General features: G+C 40.9%; 1 protein-coding gene across 3 annotated transcripts in view; it reads left to right on the plus strand.

Annotated features, from left to right (window-relative positions):
- ELP1 (elongator acetyltransferase complex subunit 1) overlaps nucleotides 1–19,389 on the plus strand; it is a 47,190-nt gene that overhangs the window by 13,191 nt on the left and 14,610 nt on the right. For all 3 annotated transcript variants that reach the window (XM_063294791.1, XM_063294789.1, XM_063294790.1), the window contains 19 exons: nucleotides 203–293; nucleotides 753–876; nucleotides 1,142–1,235; nucleotides 1,926–2,159; nucleotides 2,951–3,118; nucleotides 4,572–4,665; nucleotides 5,615–5,785; nucleotides 7,216–7,322; nucleotides 8,367–8,470; nucleotides 10,669–10,722; nucleotides 10,820–10,925; nucleotides 12,345–12,460; nucleotides 13,187–13,260; nucleotides 13,378–13,456; nucleotides 13,978–14,057; nucleotides 15,082–15,219; nucleotides 16,492–16,577; nucleotides 18,101–18,249; nucleotides 18,797–18,920. In XM_063294791.1, the coding sequence (XP_063150861.1) occupies nucleotides 203–293; nucleotides 753–876; nucleotides 1,142–1,235; nucleotides 1,926–2,159; nucleotides 2,951–3,118; nucleotides 4,572–4,665; nucleotides 5,615–5,785; nucleotides 7,216–7,322; nucleotides 8,367–8,470; nucleotides 10,669–10,722; nucleotides 10,820–10,925; nucleotides 12,345–12,460; nucleotides 13,187–13,260; nucleotides 13,378–13,456; nucleotides 13,978–14,057; nucleotides 15,082–15,219; nucleotides 16,492–16,577; nucleotides 18,101–18,249; nucleotides 18,797–18,920 (2,193 nt within the window). The remainder of the gene's footprint in view (nucleotides 1–202; nucleotides 294–752; nucleotides 877–1,141; nucleotides 1,236–1,925; nucleotides 2,160–2,950; nucleotides 3,119–4,571; nucleotides 4,666–5,614; nucleotides 5,786–7,215; nucleotides 7,323–8,366; nucleotides 8,471–10,668; nucleotides 10,723–10,819; nucleotides 10,926–12,344; nucleotides 12,461–13,186; nucleotides 13,261–13,377; nucleotides 13,457–13,977; nucleotides 14,058–15,081; nucleotides 15,220–16,491; nucleotides 16,578–18,100; nucleotides 18,250–18,796; nucleotides 18,921–19,389) is intronic.

Genomic DNA, 19,389 nt, shown 5'->3' on the forward strand with positions numbered 1-19,389 from the left:
CATGGTCATATTCACATCTGATGCAGCTTTCCCCAACTTGGTACCATCAGGCTGTGCTGGATTTACAGCTTCCACGATGCCCTTGCCACAGTGACTGGGAATTAGGGGAATCCCACACAGTTGCAATAACTCTCTCTCTCCCTCTCTTTCTTCCATCTGTGGGTTCCTCGCTCTTCATCCTCCACCTTCTGCAAACATTCAGGAGCTCGAAAAGTGAGAGTGTGGAGCCGGGAGCTTATTCTACAAAGTACCAGCGAGCCTGTCCCAGGACTAGAACAAGCACTGGCCTGGAAGTGAGTAAGAAAACACTGGGTGATTCATGGTGTGTACGTTATTGGCTTTCTGATTATAATTTCCTGTATTATCTCCTCAAGCTGATATTTTAATGAAATGAAATTCACCATTAATTGTGGGTCTGGAGGGTAGGATTATAACCCCCTTCAATCGCTCCTAATGTATTTTTTTATGTATTTATTCATTCAGTTTATATGGCCACCTATCTCTAAACATATGATTCTGGGTGGCTAACAGAGGATAAAAAACAAGAGAAAGACATCATAAAAAACAATAAATAACAAATATAGGAGCCAAGATAAAACCAACCAACACCATCAACATAACCAAGATATGGGCTCAGCCACACATAATGACAAATATTTTTTAGAAAAATCTGTGTACTTGGAGAGTTGTTGCTTGAAAACTTGTTGTTCTAAACTATTCCTTCACTCCTTTCTTTTCTGGTTATATTTCAGGCCCTCAGGAAGCTTGATTGCATCTACACAAGATAAAGCTAACAAACATGATGTTGTGTTCTTAGAACAAAATGGGCTCCTTCATGGTGAATTTACCCTTCCTTTCCGGAAAGGCCAAGTAAAGGTAGGACATATTTCTTTTCTTGAAGGATCTGTTAACCGGATCATTGAATCTGCAGACTTTTTTCTCACAAGCGTATCTGATAGTATTTCCCTCAGTGGGGGGACATTGTTTTAAATTGCAAGTTGACTACATGAACATGTCTACAAAGTCCCAGGAGTAGAGCTTGACTCAAAGGAGACTTTTTTATTAAGTAGTTATATATGGCAGGAGAAATTTCAATTGAAAATGCTTTACATGGTTGATGGCCCGATTTGCATTGCTTTAGGTAAATGAGCTGCTCTGGAATTCTGACTCTACAATATTGGCTGCTTGGGTGGAAGAATTGGAAACTGATAGTAGTTCCCAAAAAAAGATGTATGGTAAGGACATGCTGTGTTCATTTCTTAATTTTACAGACCTTCTTGGATTGTGTCACATAGTCAGCTGCAGTCTTTGCCTGGTTTATTTTGGTTTTGTGCATGACTATTCTCAGTTGTTTGTTATCTGGAGGATACACTGCCAAAATTGCAAATATATCATGTGTGTAATCATTGCAGTGGAGGACATGTATTTTTAACTCTTCTCAACAAGACAAAGCATTTAGGAAAATTAAAGGGAATCAGCAACTGATTGATGATGAATATATGCCATCAAGTTGGTATTGAGTCTTAGTGATAGATTTTCTCTAGGAGAATCTGTCCCCAACCTGGTTCTTCAGGTCTTCTAACAGTTCATGTATCACTGTTGTAAATGAGTCCATCCACCAGCCAGCAACTGGCAGCCCCTAAATCAAGTCTGGACCCTCTTGGTGTTGCTACCATTCCTCTTATTTGCAACTATGGATATAACAGAGAAAGAGGAAGAGGCAAGCAAATGTACTATGTTGAGTAATTAGGTAGAACATGCTTTTGTAGTAACCATCAGTTGGGAAGAGTTCATTTTATAATCAGTTTGAGTACCACACTATCAGGAAGATTCAGAACTGTGGTCCTACTGCTCATTACACATCTAAAGTACAATGTACTATTCCCAGTCCTGTGTTCTATCACCATTTTGTCTTCTGTATACAGTCCAGCTGTGGACAACAGGAAACCATCACTGGTACCTGAAGCAAAGCCTGCATTTTGGCAGCTTGGAGGGCAGCCCACCTCTTGTATCCCTGGTGTGGGATCAGGAAATCCCCTATCGACTTCATGTCCTCTGTGACCAGTGGCTTTATCTCTGCTATGATTGGCAGTGGAGTACTGATCGCAGCACCAGTGAAGGGGCCAATGACTTGGCTAGTGTGGCAGTCATTGATGGAGGTACGATTCCAATTTCCCTTCACTGCAACTACAAGAATTTCACAAGAAATGAATATGACTTTAGGGAAGGTTTGGAAGCATCTTGCTGGCTGGTTTATAAAGTCTGGTGAACTAGGTAGACTTGTGGGGATAATGTGATACTCACAAATAGCCAATAGGAGAAAATGTATGTAGCTCAGGGTTGAGCTTTTGGGTTCTTGGTACTCTGAGCTTGGTTGTTTTCTTGCAGATGCTTCATTACATTATCAGTGGGAAGCAGAGTGGGATTTGCTATATATGCTAGCTTGCCCTGCCAATCTTGGGGTCGGGGTGGGGGGTCCTCATTGATGGTTTCTTGATTGGGGTATTGTTTCCTCCCTGGTGCTGTTTCCTGCTTATCTGGGTGTTGATTGCTTGGGAGGATGTGTGTTCTAGCCTGTGTTTGTTTCCTTCCTAGGCTTTGGTTGTATCTTTTGAATGGCAAATTTAGATATTATGGTAAATTTACATAGCTTTCAAAAGACACAACCCAAAGCCTTGGGTTGTGTTATCTAGGAAGCTTTTGTTATGAAGATATGTTTCAACCTCATCATGGCAGGAGAGGAGAGGGAAATGATCTGCTAAACACTTTGCTTTCTATCATTCAAGTACTGCCCAAAATCAAAGATGCTGCTGTTATGACTGCTTGATTTTTATACAAACCAACAAGTGCAGATATTGCCTAATGACCTTTGAACTATATCATGTGTTTATGGATATACCTACCCACACTGATGCTTATTTGAACTTTTTTCCCTTTTTTCTTTTCAAAGATAAGCTTCTGTGGACAGCCTTTCAGCATGCTGTGGTCCCCCCACCTCTTTGTACATATCAGCTGCAGCTCTCCTGTGCTGTCAATCAAGTTGCTTTCTCTACAGAGTCTCAGAGTGGAGATCTTGCTGTTTTAGATGCTGAGAACAAGTTGTCCATTTATAGACTGAGTAGGTAATCTGAGTCTCTGACCAACCTTGTCTGGGCTTGGAAGCTTAGCAGGGTCACCACTGGTTAATGTTTGGATGGAAGACCACCAGAGAATTCCACGGTTGGAGGCTAGACTGGGAAGTCAGAGAAACTTCAGGAAAAGACAGTGGGAAGCCACTTCCATATTATTTCCCAGAAAATGGCATGGATACATTCACAAGCCCACCAGACAATTTGTAGGTGTCTGTGATTTTTGGTCATGGGCATATGGCTTCAGTTCTTTATGTTGGCTGGAACAGTGCTTTGTAGATTGACTCAGGTCCTGCTACATTTTGAAAACTGACCTGTTATATGTCTATATTTGGGGAAATTCTTGGAGAGAACCCCAGTTTTTCTAATGACACATTTTTTCAAATGAGGGATTAAATCTGTAAATTAAATCAGTAAATCTGGCTTATGAAAAGAATGGGGATTGATAGTTGCATTAAGCCCTGCCCAGTCAATGTAACTGAAAAACACAACAAGGACATTCTGTGTAAAAATAGAGAAACTCCCTCCAAGGGTGTGGGGGTGGAAGTTACGTAAAACCCCATACATGGGGGCGTGTCGTATATAACATCTGTATCTCTCTGCTCTGAGAGCTTAAGGGAAGATGTACCGTATATACCATTCTAAGCCCTGCCAGTGACTGAAAAATTATGAAGTACAGTACGGTAGTAAGTTTGCAATTTTATAGCTTCAGAAAACTTCCAGCTTGATCTAACTGTCCCAGGATCTCTTGGCTTTGCAGTAGATGTGGGAGCAAGTTCTAGGTTCAAGTTTTTATGTCTGTCCTCACAGAAAAGGCAGGTCAGTCATGTAGGGCCTCCTGATTCCCTTACTTCCATAGGCAGTCCCACCACTCTTCAGCAGCTGCTTATTGCAGACAAACATCAGGAACGATGATGAGCTGATTTGATTGCTGATTGCTTTTGTATGAAGAGCAGACAATCTCAGTGTAAAAATTTTATACAAAAATAATATAGAAAAAAAAGAGTGGTACAGTTCTCCTCCTCCTTATAAAGCAGTAGCCAGATAATCCCTGTTGTGTGAATTTCTCTCTTTTGTTAGTCCTTCACACAACTGAGGTGTAGCCAGTTCCCTAACAGCAATCATGGAAGGAGGGAAAGACTCAAAAATTCCTGGAAGAGAGAACACCTATGATAGCTTGTACATCTGGTCTCTCTCTTCTCACTGAAGCCTCCATTGTTCAGCAAATGTTTCATATAGAAGAATCATGGCTCATATTTGCCTGGAAATTATAGAGCCCTTCCTTTAGGGAGCAGTTTGAACTTATTGTTGGAGGTGTCCATGTGGAATGGCTACTTGGTGTTTTGCTCTCTAGGCCCTAACTTTAAAGAACAATATTGTGGCAGTAAAGATAAAAAGGGCTGTGTGATTTAGCCCAATGACATGCTTATTGCCTTTTGACAGATGGTCATGTGGAAATGGACCCCACAGTTAAAATGGGTGCAGTTGGTGGAAAAAGATTTACAGCTGCAGTTCCTAGGCTGGAAAAGTCATACAGGTACTGGATGTCACACTTGATTCTGGAAGGCGCTGATTGGAGTCATTGCTTAAAGACAAGGGATGGTTCCACATGACCCCCAGTTTCCAGGATGGTTCTTCCTTTCACTTTCTAGATCGGATTCTCCTAGCTGCCATTTGGGAGGACTGGGAAGGTGTACATAGAAGTAAACAAATATAATCCACACTAAAATATAAATGGTAGAGTGCCCTCTTTCTGTCTTTGGACACAAAGGTAGGGCATAAATTGATTAAATAACAGTTTGTGTTTGCATAGATACTGTTATGCTGTCCTGAACCTGATGCTGTTCAGATATGTTAGGCTACAACTCCCATAGCTTCTGGCTAACTGATCCATGCTGGCTGAGGATTATCAGGGCTGTTATCCACTACATATGGAAGCATCAGGTTGGGACAAATGCTGTAACATGTATGAAGTAGCCTTCTGGTTTGATTCTCATAGGCAGGTCTTCCTAGATTTTGTAGCACAGCTTTCTCCAACTGCATCACCCTCCAGATGTGTGGCTTCAGTTCATAGAATTACCAACCAACATGGCCATTGCCAAGAATTAGATCACACATCTGGAGAATGCCAAGTTTGGAAAGACTTGCTGTACACCTGCTGCTAGTCAATATATAAAATAAGTGAACCGATTCAGCTCAAAAACACTGCAGTTGAATTGACATGAGATTAGGTGGTATGAGTTTCCTAGGAAGTCATCCATTGATGGTGTACAATGAACATGAACATGTAAATTGACCCTTGACTAAATTGTGATAACCTAACCTGGAGTACATACAGTATCTCATGAAAATTCTTGTAGAGTCACTGATATTTGGTTGAGTCCATACTTTCTGCCTTATTTGCCTAGATGTATTTTAGAAAATTGTATGGTTTAGCATTAATCACTCATCTGAATGTCTTTATCTTTGTGGGGCAACTGTCATAGAATTGACCTGTGTGATGACAAAGGAGGAAGAAATCCACTGTGGCTTCGCTTTCTCACTTGGCTGCAAGATGATTTGTTCCTAGCTGCTAGCCAGGGCTATCTTCCAAAGCACACACTCATTCACCATCTGAAGTTGTGCTCCTCAGGACAAGAAGGATGTGCTGATATCTGGTACTGGACACAGTTTTATGTTTATTGTGTTAATGAAAATCAAACTATTTTGTGTGGTTCTGGAATAAAAGGCAGCTTTCCTCCTGAATGCTTTTTTGGACCTGGTTGGTTGAACTAATGTAGAAGCTTTGACAGTGTGAATGTTGGTGATGGGACAAAATCATGCTTCAAGATTTATTTGTTCTCTTATAACCTGCTGATGTATGTCTAATGCATTAAATGGTGTTGCAGTGGAACAGTCCTTTAAGATGCATGATTGATAGTGTTCAGAAATGCTCATGTAAGAGTCTTTGTAAGATAGTTCGTTTTCTTGGCATTTTTATGGGTAACTTTGAAATACATTTCTTGTTGATGTATAGGGAGTGCATTCATGCTATAAATTATGTTGATAAGACACATTGGGCTCAATGGAGCACACATGAAGACAAGTATTAAATGCTATTCCATATCTGTGCATTGGTAGTCAGCTTTCATTTGTGTCTAATAAAAACTTTGGTGCAGTTTGGAAACCTGTATAAACCATTTACAAGTTGACAGAAGTTGCTCCAACTTAATAAAAGTGATTGCTTGGCCTGCTGTGCTGGTTTTGAGTCTCTCAAAGCAGCATAAGAGCAGTTAAATCCATTTTCCAAATGGCCTTCAATTTTGTGTTTCTGTTGTTATTGTTATTACGGTTGTGCATCACATTAGATTCAAAGGACAAAATTTAGAGCGTGGGTGGGTTTGCATATAGTACCCATCAAGAGCACCTTGAACCAAACATGTATTTTCCCAGGGGAAAGCCCAGGAAAAGATAGAGCTCCTTTAATGAGTTTCTAGTAGATGTTGCATTTGACCTGTGCATATTCAGAATCACATTTTGCACTTTGAATCTTAAGTGCTGTACAGCCCAAATTCTTACTAATATTTTTTGAGATACCTAATGTGCTTTTATTGTAGAGAAGTGTTTATTGCCTGCATTTGTAGATCACCCTTCTCTCCCAGAACTCAGGGCCGCTCTTCCTTTTTTATCCTGGAAAATAAGACTGATAACTAGTAACTTGCCCATTGTGAAATTTACAGCTGCGCTGAGGATCAGAAATCAGAAGCCTTATAGTTCAATCCTCTGTACTACATGTGCCCTAGTTACTCCAGACCTAAGTACCCAGGAATGTTTGTACATATGATATATGTTAGCAATTAGAGTAATAGTAGTTATTAATATTCTAGAAAAGTGCATTGTCAGCAAAGATTATTAGAGCAGGGGGGCAGGGGTGTTAAATCACTTGTTAAGGGCTTTGTAAGGCTCAGTTTACAAGCTGCTCCATACTGAGGTTCATGCTTCAGATGCTTCCATGTCTTTTCTCTTCTGTGGTCATTGCCAACACTCGTTTGAGCGCAAGGTGGGCACAGGCTGACCTGCTTTCTCCCTTTTCTGCCCCTCCTTATAGGTCCCCTGTGAGCGTGGATGCTGATGTGATCAGCCTGTGTTGCAACCCAAAGACCAAAGCAGTGGCTCTGCAGCTTTCTGATGGGCAGATCCTGAAGTATCTGTGGGGTGCGTGTGGTGGACTCTGTCAGTTGGTTGGGCTTGGAACAGGATCCAAGTCATTGTGCCACCGGGGGAGAAGCTGCTAAGGACTTCGACACCCACAAGTCAGGTTACCCAGTAGCCAGAGTTAACTGAGACAGAAAATTCCACAGCTGCCTCTTCCTCTCCCTAGCAGTGAAAATATAAACAAATTAATGCCCTTTCATAATACTCAAAATCATATGCTAGATACAGCTATCTCATACAGCAATATTGGATGGATATGCTCTGTTTCAGTTCAGGGTAGTTTCTCTGAAAATTCATGGGCTGATTTTGTAATTTGATCACCTTTTCTTGCAGAATTCATGTTCGAATCTGCCAAATCCTTCCCCACCCAATTTCCAAGGCCCAGATTGCTGGGCTAGAGAGAACTGCCTTCTGCTGCCTTCTTCTCAGGAGGAAAATAAATTTTTAAAAGGATCTCCTAGCTAGCATGGGCTGTTTCTGTGAGAGGAAAAAAAGAGGTTTCTTTCCTGCACAAATCACTGTTTGTGTGATGTTACAGTATGTATGTCTGGGTGGAAGTGACTGTGGAAAGTTGCATCTCTGTGTCTATGTGTGTCTGACTGTGTACACGATAGTTCTTGTAAACAGGAGCCCTGATCTGACTTGTAAATGCATCTTTGGGGCCCAAAAATTTGCCTATCCCTGCTTTGCTATGGTGCATTGTGTGTATGAAATTATATGTCCTCACATTTAGATGTATCTAGTAATCTCACTGGAAATTTCAGAGGGTGAAAGAATGTTGGATAGATTTGGAGTGAAGGGGGTTCCTGAGGCCCAGCTACCCTACTCTGCTCCTCTTGTCAGCTTCTCAAACTTGTAAATTATGGCCACGCATAATCTGAGCGGAGATCTTTGGTCAGCCTCTGTTGCTGTATAAGATGCCATGGCGGCTAAAGCCACCACAGTTCCAGGATGTGAAGCTAAATTAATCAAGTTGCGCTTGCAGATATATATTCTTGGGTTTCTTGAAGGTTGTTAATCAGTCCTCTCTCCATTATGCTCCAGGAACTGAAATGCCCGCTGCCACCCCTTGGCTGAATAACGGTAGTTCAGCTGTTTGCTTTCCGTCCCCGTGTGTGCAGACCTCACTGGCTGTGATTGATGAAGAAGTAAGTAAATAAGTATGAAATCTTGGGCTGTGTCAGTGGTACTCCATGCACCTCTCCTGAGTGTTTCTTGCTTAAACAACCTTTGCTTGTTGCTATTATTCGTAATCCCATTTATACACTGTGAATAGAAAAGTGCAGAATTGTTCCGTGGCACATAACATCTTAGGGTTAACATATTTTCAGTCATGCTGGAATTATCAGTTGTGATACACTGGCTTGCAAAACCACCATGGTGCCATCACAGGTAGATCTTTTCTTCTGATGTCTTTAACCATATTGTGAATGATTGTGGAGAGTCTAGGAAAAGAATGGAAAGGAGACTAGACAGAGATAGCAGGCAAGTCAGTTGGCAGCTTATCTCATAAATGGCAACTTAGCCCAGATGGCAAGAAACCTGGGAAGAAATATTTCAAATAATTCAGAGAGACTCCTCCCTAATTAACTCACTATAAATGAGGGTGGGAAATTCCTCTTATATTTTCCCAAGCTTCTGTATTTACTTCAGACCATCCTATGGAAATCTGTGTAGTTCTTGTTTCCTTGATCTTGCCTGGCTGTCTGGAGCTTGACAGAGAAACTTACATGCTTAGTGGTCAGGTTCTCTGGGCTTTGGGAGATCTACTAAGATTATATAGCAAACCAGGGCTACCTCTGTTTCAAGAAATCCACATAGAGATTTGAACTCTGTAACTTTCCATGTGAATCAGAGCAGTTGTTTTTGAAAAAACAAAAAAAAAGGTTCTTTGAGTACGTGAGGAACAAGCAGTCAAGAAAGCAGTTGGTCTTCCAGCTGGAGAAGATGACAGAATGGTAACTGGCAACAGGAAGAAGGCTGAACTGCTTAATTCCTATTTTGCATCTGTGTATTTGCAAGAGGAAAAAGGCTGAGAATCCTGCTTGGATCTCTGGTCCCTCTCCTCTCGGGGGGCTGTTTAAAGAGCTCCCTGCCGAAGAATTCCTGCTCCGTGCAAGCAGGCATGGAGCAGGACTCTCGAAGGATTTCCCCCACCCCCCACAGGCACCCTGCACATCTTACCTTATCATGCTGCCTCTCTGCTCGGGCTGAGTGTCCTAACAGCAAGGAAACACGCTGAGACAAGGAACTGGTCTCTAATGTTTTATTGCTAGTACATAACAGGAATCCTAACAAACTAAAGAAGCGTGGGAAAAACCCAGACATATAAACCCCAGAGGTTAAGGCGGTCCCGATCTGTGTCTCTTTGAATGGCTGACCAATTCCTCAGTGCTACGCATGCGCTTAACAGTCTGGATGGGAGCCCCCTGCTCGCCATCCTTACTCATGACACTGAGAATCCTTCGGCAGGGAACTCTTTAAGCAGCCCCCAGAGGTGAGAGGGAGTCCTCTTGGCAGACAGCAGCAGCTTGCAACCTTCCTCACCAGCTTCCCCATTGACTTTCTGGGGAAGCCGGCAGAGAAGATTGCAAATGGCGATCACATGATCGTGGGGTGCCTGGCAACCAGTTGCAAGTGCAAGCAGGTTTCCATTACCCAGATTGAGATCACATGACTGCAGGGGTGTGGTGTGACATTTTGCGATGGTCAGAAGTGTCTTACAGGCCGTAAAGCACCCTTTCCGAGGCCATCATAACTTTGAATGGTCATTAAGTGACTGGTCATTAAGCGAGGACTGCGTGTATTTGTGAGAAGGTTCTGGGCATCCAGGTAGACCATAGATTAAGTACGAGCCAGTAATGTGCTAAAACTGCCAAAAAAGCCAGTGCAATCTTGGGCTGCATCAAGAGAGGTATAATCCCCCTTTTTGGGGGGAGATGGGCAGTGATAGAAATTTGAATAATAAAACAAACAAACAAACAAACAAACAATGTCAGGTTACACAATTCTAGGCAAATGCAGGAAAGGCAAATAATATTGTATGGTTTTTATTGTTAGGATAATATGCTTGAAACAGGGAAGTGGTTAATAAGATTTCCAGGGCTTAAGTTTTGGACCTCTGCATAGATCCTTCCATATGCCAGTGATAGCAGAAGCAAAATAAATTACATAAAATGCACATATGTTTTTTCTGCATAATTTATGCAGGACCTGAATTTCAGCTTTTTAATTAGCAGAATTTAGAACATCGATACAATTCTGGGTTTTAGTGTATAGACTGCAATCTATAGTGTGTTTTGTTTTATTTTCTAATTCTGGTTTGCATCCTGTTTCTCTTTCTTAGGAAACCATATTTGGCTTGACTGACAGATGCCGTTTTTTTATTAATGATACTGAGGTACTGATTGTTCTCATGGCTTTATAGCATCTGCTATATCCATAATCCCTTAATGTCCCCCCAACCAACTGGCAGCTTGATTCTCTGCTTTTCATAGGTTTCTTCAAATGTTACATCCTTTTCAATCAGTGATGAATTTCTCTTGTTGACCACACATTCCCACACCTGTCAGTGCTTGTCTCTAAGGAACACATCCCTGAAAGGTAAAATCACAATGACTTCTTTGCAAAAAAAAAAGAAAAAGACCCTTATTAAATCGTTTATTTCTCCAGTCTCCTGCTCGTGTGCACCCTTCTCCAAATATGTGTGCTCATTTATGAAGAGCCATTGCTTTTGAGTTGTCCAAGATCCTGTTGGGCTGCTGCATTTCTATGGTCATTCACTTTTCCCTTACAGAGTAGCACAAAGAACCTGGCTAGCATCAAACTTTACAATCCCATTCTCGAAATGCCAGTTAAAATGCCCTTTTGAATGTTCTTCTGCATCCATGTTCCAAAATATTGTCATGATGAGACTGAGGGTTGTGGCATCTGGTCCTGACCTTGCCTTCTTTCCTGCATTTGCTGTGTACACACACATTTTAGCTTGTCTAGGCCCAAGAGAGTGTAATTTTGAATGGATAGTGATCGCATGTTATTGGGCAGATACATATAGTAAGGTGCCCAAATATGACCTTCTATTTCTTTGCACACACTGGTAGATGAATATGCACACATTTACATATGAATAGGCCAGGTAAAACAGAGGAAGGAGCAGAGTGTGCTTTTATTTGCTCAACAAAGTCACCCTTTCAAAACTTGCATTTTTAAGATGATCAGGGTATATTGTCTACTTAGGAGACAATGGGCCTATTTAGATATAAGTTCTTAAGGTTCTCAATCCAATGAAGGTTTTGGCACGTTTGTATCCCACTTTACCATAGGGAGGAAGTAATGTTCAATTCAGGCCATGCCAATTTATTTGAAAATAGCATCTTGGTGACATTATGATTACCAGCTCCGTTCTCTCTAGGAAACAAGGAAATATTGACATTCTCATCACTGAGTACTACTAAAATTGATACTGAGGAGGTGGGGAAGGATTAACTGCTTAAATATATCTTGGTGGTTAACAGTTCCATGATGAGACTTTACTCCTTAAGATCACTCAAAAGTAAACCATACCAAACTCATAGAGATGGACTATCATAGGAAAATACTATATTTACTTTTATTTATATGTTTTATTGCATACTTTTTATACCACCCAATCCAGAGATTCTGGGCAATGTATTTATCTATTGCAATGATTTCTATAACACTATATATATATAAAAATATTGCATTGCATTGCATTGCATCACATCGCATTGCATTCTGTTCTATTCTGTAAGGCTTTTTTAATGAGCTCTAATTTTTGTTGTTGTTGTTCTCAAATAGCCTCCCACTAAGAGCAAACTTCCTTAACTCCAGGAGTGATTTTTTTCTGGGACTTTCAAGTCATACTCCAAATTATAATATAGGATTTTTACTGCTGCGTACAATGATTTCATAGTTCGGTTCTGAGTGTCCCATTCATAAAACCTAATAGGACCTTGTAGCTTTGAGGCTGGGCTTTTATGCTATTGACTGTGGCATCTTCAGCTTTGCACACAGGCCTGGGCAGCACTTCTCTCCCCAATAACGAGACTCTGCGCAAGATTGAAAGAGGAGCCCGGATAGTCACAGTTGTGCCACAAGACACAAAGCTGATATTGCAGGTTAGTGCTTTTTCCTTAGGCATACACCCAACATGATTTGCCCCAATGAGGTTTTGCTTGTTGCATGCAGGAAAGGAGTGGGCTAAAAACAACTGAAACCTCATGACATCCACGCGGCTGTTGCAGCAGCCTCAATCTATACTTTCAAGTATTTGCCCATACAGTATGGAAAAACATCATATTGGATGGAATAAAGAAGAGCGTTAATTCATACATATGGTATCACCCCATTTACAGCCTAAAGTGGTGCAACTTATCAGATGCCAAACCGTATGAATTTCCTGCTCATATGAATTGACCTAGAGAGATGGAGCTCTATTTCATCTCCTGTTGGGGGCAGCTTTCTGCACACATCTGTAAAATACATGTGTGTCTAAATGAGGAGCAAAAAGAAACTGTAGGTGCTGTATGTTTCATTCCATTTGGAGACTTCAGAGATGGTGTTTCAGCAAACACACATACAAAACATGCCTAAATGGCCTGGCATTCAGTAAATGCTCAGCCAGCAGTATCTTATTGATTTATTTAGTATATAACCATAATTTCCATTAGCATGTGCAGGAGAACTAATAGATTTCATGAGTTCTGCTCCAAACCACTATAGAACTGAAAGCCTGGTGCTTCTTGTGCTAAAGGTGACTAAGGTCAAGTGGCTACAGCTCAGTAAGAGCCATCTGTGGCTCCTCTCCTGCTGCATAGTGAATTTATGCTGGGATCTCTCTGTAGGTGCCAAGAGGAAACTTGGAAACTATTCATCATCGGGCCCTTGTTCTAGCTCAGGTTCGCAAATGGCTGGATAGGTGAGTTGAGCTGACCATCTTCCGTAAGAGTTGGCCTCAGGGAGGCTGTGCAACTTGGTGTTTCTCATTCTGCAGTCATGTTGGAACTGACAAACTCTGTTCTGCCTCTCCTGCCAGGCTCCAGTTTAAAGAAGCATTTGAATGTATGAGAAAGCTGCGAATCAACCTCAACCTCCTGTATGACCACAATCCAAAGGCAAGTTGAAGCTCTTGGCTCAGCTGGCATCATCTTGAAGGGATGGCAGAGAGACTGGAAATAGATTCTTGTGAACTCAAATGATAGCCTTTCAGGATGAGGACAGGGAGGTGGCACCTCTTTTTGTCACCAACTGGACATTGAAAGTCATCAAGGAGTTCACCAAAATCATAACTGATTGATGGCATGGAGTTTAGGTGATTGATATATTCATTTATATGGTCAGGCAGGTAAAAACAATAGCTCTGAAGCAAGATGTAAACTTGGTTAGATGCTAAGACATTCCCTATCTTTTAATCAAAGTTAGGGGATTGGGAAATCTTCCTGAATCACAGTAGAATGTAATTATTTTCTAGTATGTAGAATGGTTGCATGGAAATTGTTCAGGTTTTTCATCATAACTGTGCGCGAGCAATGAAAGCCACTTCATCATGGTATTTGGGGGTATTTTTTGCATTTTAAATAGATGTGTGTGTATGGCAGTTTAATGGAAAATTTACTGATATTTGCTTTCTTTTCAGGTTTTCTTAAAAAATGTGGAAACATTTATAAAACAGATTGATTCTGTAAATTATATCAACCTGTTCCTCACAGAGCTGAAGTGAGTATTGCTTTGCTTAATAATGTGATTAGGTTTTAAGACAGAGGCATTAACTATACCTTACACTTTGAGGGAGCTATTAGGAATGCCTCCTCCTTCCACATTAGCAATGTTTCTGTTTTGAAATCTGCTCCTCTTGGTGCCAGAAAAAGAAATGGTACTATAAATGATTTCTCCATCACTACCAAAGCTGCTCTGTGTTTTTTAAAAAAGACATCTTGGCTTTTTAAATGCATGAATATGCAACATATAATTAGATTCCACCCAACTCCAGCAAATCTTTAATTTGCTGAGTGAGATCAGTATAAGGATCATAAGTTCTATATGAAGTGAAAAGAAACAAAATAATCTAGACTGTCCATAGGAGTTAAGGCAAAGTTCCCCAATTGAAATGCCATTCCTATATGTTGGATTACAGCCCTACAACTATTGCATCCCCAGCTGATGGTCCTGCTAAGTGTTACAATCCAGTGTATCAGGTTGGGAAATGCAAGGCTAGGTAGTGAAGAGAGGAAACAGAATATTTTGGTTGAAACTTGATAAGCTTATATACTACTTGGGAATAGCTGGGAAGTTATCACAGCAATTGTTAAGAATGGGTTCTGTTTCTATAACATTTAAAAATACATATTTAATTTCTGAGCCAAGGAAAGTTAGATTTTGCAATCTGCCCAAACTTTTCTCTTGCCTTTATAATTTCTTCTGTGATTTTTGTCCTTTAATGTAAAACTTATGGGAAGGAACTGAAGGGATACTGGATGATGTGAGTGAGGCTGAAATTCTCTCCCTGTGTACCTCTTCAGCTTGTGAGATTTCTGCAGGCTTGGCTGCATGTTTTCAAGAATACTATGGATATTTTAAGAGATAGGAATTGTATTAAACAATAAAAGCTGAGTTCTGTGCCCAAACGCTTCGTTTCATATTTTTGAGGAACTATGGCACATAGTTGGGTCTACCAAACATTTTCCTGATACTATCACACTGTTTATTGTAAATGTAGTAAGAGCATTCTTTCTTTTCCTAGAGAAGAAGATTTCACAAAAACGATGTACCCCCCTCCAGATCCCACCAGTGTCTATGAATTTCACTCTTCCAGTAATAAAAAGATTAACACCATCTGTGATGCCATGAGAAAAGCAATGGAGAACATCAGTGCTACTAAGTATGGGGCATTCAATTACAAAACATCTACATATGCAAAGGCAGTTTTGGCACACCATCAGACTTTTAACAAGTGGTAACAAAGCCCAGGATGGAGCCCCGTGGCTAGGAAAAGTCTTGATTTTAATGATAGTCCTCCTTCAGAAAGCCTTTCCAGTGCAAGAGCTATGAAAGAGGAAGACATGTCTTTCCTTCCTCACCCATTACTGGTGATGGAACTTCACCCATTGAAAAGGAGAGAATGGTGCTTCTGACTTAAGGAGTAGGAAGCATATCCTGTCTCTTTTCTGCCCACCAAGACATGCTGCATTCATACACACTGCTGTGCCAGACTTTTTTAAAAAAGTTCCTTCATCTTTCAACACATAGAGAAATTCAACCACAACTTCAACTGGGAAACTGTTGACATTTTAGATCAAGGCAAATCTAAAACTGCTAATGAATTCCTGGAAGTTCGGCATTCTGACAAATCAGCCACCAACAGATGTATAGAGATAAACCCCATCTACATGCCATTTGAAAGATGTAACCAAAAGTCAAGGAAAACAGCTCAGAGCACCTCCTCCCTAGTAGCCAACATCCAAATAAGCAAGAAACAGCACCAGATAAACAATCAAGGGACAGTGCTACTCAAGGAACCATCAAGGAAGAAAATACGTCCCAACCAAGTCTGATAGGGCAAGCTCCTAGACATAAACAGCCAGCAAACTCCACTCTCCCATACACTGATGATGTTACCAAGCCTGGTAATGAAAGGTCTGCAGGAAAACAGCCAAGCTCAGAGAACACCAGCAACCCAACAGTTCAACCCTGAGCCCCATATATATTCCCTACTATAGGAGACTTTTTTTAACACTGATTTGTTGAACAAGCCCAGTGGCTTGGTTTGCACAGAGTACTAAGCCATAATGGGTAAATTTGCAGAGTATGGTATGCCAAATCAAACAAACCACTTTATGTATTAGTATTTGGTGCAAGCCAATGTCTGTTCAGAATGGAGAGTAGGTTTAGAAAAAGAAAACTAGCCCTTTCTTCCAGGTTAATACCTCAATGGTGCTCCTGCAAAATTCCAGTTATTTTATTGGGCTCCACTCAAACCGCCTGAGATGGAATTGCCACATTCATTTTAAAACATTTCTGGGTTGACTTGCAGTAGAATTCAGTAGCAACCCTACATCAGTCAGAATTGTTGTCACGAGAGAAATACATTTTTTTAAAAAAAACCCATGCTCTCCAATTTTTAACTCTTCCTTTTTCTCCCTGGACTCTTCAGGTACTGCTTAGCCATACTGACCTCACATGTCAAAAAGAGCCCCCCGGAACTGGAAACAGCCCTGCAGAGAATTCGTCAGCTTCAAGGTACAGCATTGGCCTTAGACCTTTTGGTCAGGTAGCCCTCCTTTGGCTTCCTAAACCAGGATGCAAATAACCAGCGCGCTGGAACACACTTTCTCCCCAGTCTCTCCCCATTTGTGGTATGTGAGCAAGTAAACAAACCAGGAACCAAGCTGTGCCTCTCTTGGTTTACAAAAAAAAAAAAGGGTAAAGGTGGAAAAAACAAGCCAGACACACTGGCCTGATCCTCCTTCATATCTGAATTTATTAAACCAGAGTTCATGATTTTAAAAGCTACAGAACATGACCATTTTTCAAACAGATTCTGCTATAGCAGTTATTAGTTTAATGGATTTGGGTCCTTATTTTTGTAACCTGTTTTTATATTTATATACTGAATAAATGCACAGTATGCAGCTTTTATGGCTTTTTTGTTCGTTTGATTGATTTATTGAACTGTGATTAACCAATGTCAAGTTACTGAGTGACATAAATCTACGATGCACTGAGAATAAAGATAGATAATTTTAAAAATTCTGCTAAAAAGTAGATAGAGGGATAGATAATATACATCTTCATATTTACAGTATATCGAAAGTGTTGCCAATAGTCAGTACTCCAGGTTGACTGGCCAGGGTGAGGTATGGTGGAGTGGGAGTAGAGCAGAGTGGAAGATTTCCTCATGGCTCTGCCGCTTGGGGTTGGTGTTCTCCAAGTGATGATGTCATTGACTATCCATAGCTCTAATCAAGGGGTAAGATTCCCTGTCAGCCAAGTAAAGAGCAAATTACCCTCTTATGCACCTCCTTACACAGACTGCTGCTCTAGGTCTGATCACTGAGAAATGTGAGCATCATTCCAAAGGCCTGTGTAGCCATTCAGATTTTGACACCAGGCAACATCATCAACAAAAAGCAATTCTGCTTAGGCCAGTTCCCCACTACTGACTTAGAATGTCTTCACAGCATCACCAAGTCATCACTGAAGTGATGTAAAACCTCTTGTCTTTACTGTGACTTTGGCACAACAGTGGTTCAGTAGCTCTAGAAGGTGCTAAAGAGGGAAATGACCTTATTTTTCTGTGATTCATTCAATGCCCAAACACTCAAAGCAAGGTACTGATGAGGTCCAAAAATCACAAAGGTTGCTGTTTTTGCTGTAGAGATGCTTGCCTGAGTGGCGATCAAAACTTGACTTTCACTTCCTTCCCCACGAGATACCTGCCAGGTGAAAAGCATTCCCTACAAACCCTGTATGGAGGAGGATAGGAGAAAATAGCAGGAATTGGTGGCTGGCAATTCTGATCCAAGGATGTAATCACTATAAAAGGAGAAAGCGCCATGATACATTTATCAGAGAAGTACCTCTGCATTCCTATTAGCAAAAATAACACTCCCTTGCCCAAGGCAAGCTAGGGTTTGCTTGTTCCAGTATTACCTGTGTTCCTGGGGAGGGTTTTGCCTTTTCAGCATTTAATACTTGAAGATTGAATCCACAAGAGAGCATGGATACAATGTCTGGCTTTTAATTAAAATTAATCTTAACAGGACAGACTTCAGAAACGATTGGACCTGTCAGTGTGGAAGAAGCATTGAAATACCTGCTGTATCTGGTGGATGTCAATGAATTGTATGATTATTCGCTGGGGACATATGACTTTGATTTGGTCATCATGGTTGCTGAGAAGTCTCAGAAGGTAGGATTTTGATCATATTCTGATTCCATAGCTCTTGGTCTAGCTATGTTATAAAGAGAACTATGAAATGCATTTGAGAACTGCCATCACCACCACCCAAAGCCCTTCAGCATTTGTAAAATACAATAAATTGTACATTCAGTGCAAGTCTCAAAAATCATCTGTTTCTCAGTGCTGATTGTTCTGTTGCTCAGCCACATCATTCCATTTCATTCACCATTTGATCAGATGGTCAACAGTGACTCATTCTTCTGGCTGTGTGCGCATAAGAGAGAGAGAGCATTTATGGTTTCAATAATGTGGTGTCATCAACAAAACCATGTATGATTTCATAGCCAATAGAATAAAATGCCCATGAGCAGAATGAAGAACAAGAAAAATGGTGCAGAAAACAATATCAAAACGGTACAAATATGTTCGTAACAAGTGTCAGATGTTAGCTTGGTGGCCCCACTTCATGGAGAGATAAGCCGGCTGGTACAATGTTTTCTAATTACTGTGGCAATTCAAGCCCAATACAAGTTATATTTATTTGTTTGTTTTGCAGGATCCTAAGGAATATCTCCCATTTTTAAATAAACTTAAGAAAATGGAAATCAATTATCAACGATATTCAATAGACAAACACTTGAGGAGATATCCAAAGGCTCTCTACCACCTTAGTAAATGTGGTAAGTACATTGGGAATGTGACCACTGGTCAGAAAGTTATGAATAAGCAACACTTTGTTTTAGCATCAGTATACTGCCTAAAAATGACTGAAAATGCTGGTGGTCAACCTTTTTTTTGTAAGCCTGATGGAGAAGCCACTGAGGGGAGCCCCTGAACCACATGGAAGAGCATGTATGCAGCCCATCATGCTTTAGGGCAGGGTTTGTATCTGTCATGAGCACTGATGGTGAGCAGGAGCGGGCCCCTATCCAGGGGGGAAAACGCATGTGTAGTACTGAGGAATTAAGCAGTCATTCAAAGAGACACAGAACAGACCCGCCTTAACTTTTGGGGTTTATCTGTCTGGGTTTTTCCCACGCTTCTTCAGTTTGTTAGGATTTTCTGTCTAATGTAGCAGTAATAAAACACTAGAGACCTATTCCTTGTCTCAGCGTGGTTCCTGACCGTTAGGACAGTATCAGCTCAGTG

This window comes from Candoia aspera, chromosome 2 (genome assembly GCF_035149785.1).
Source record: "Candoia aspera isolate rCanAsp1 chromosome 2, rCanAsp1.hap2, whole genome shotgun sequence".
Taxonomy (NCBI): domain Eukaryota; kingdom Metazoa; phylum Chordata; class Lepidosauria; order Squamata; family Boidae; genus Candoia; species Candoia aspera.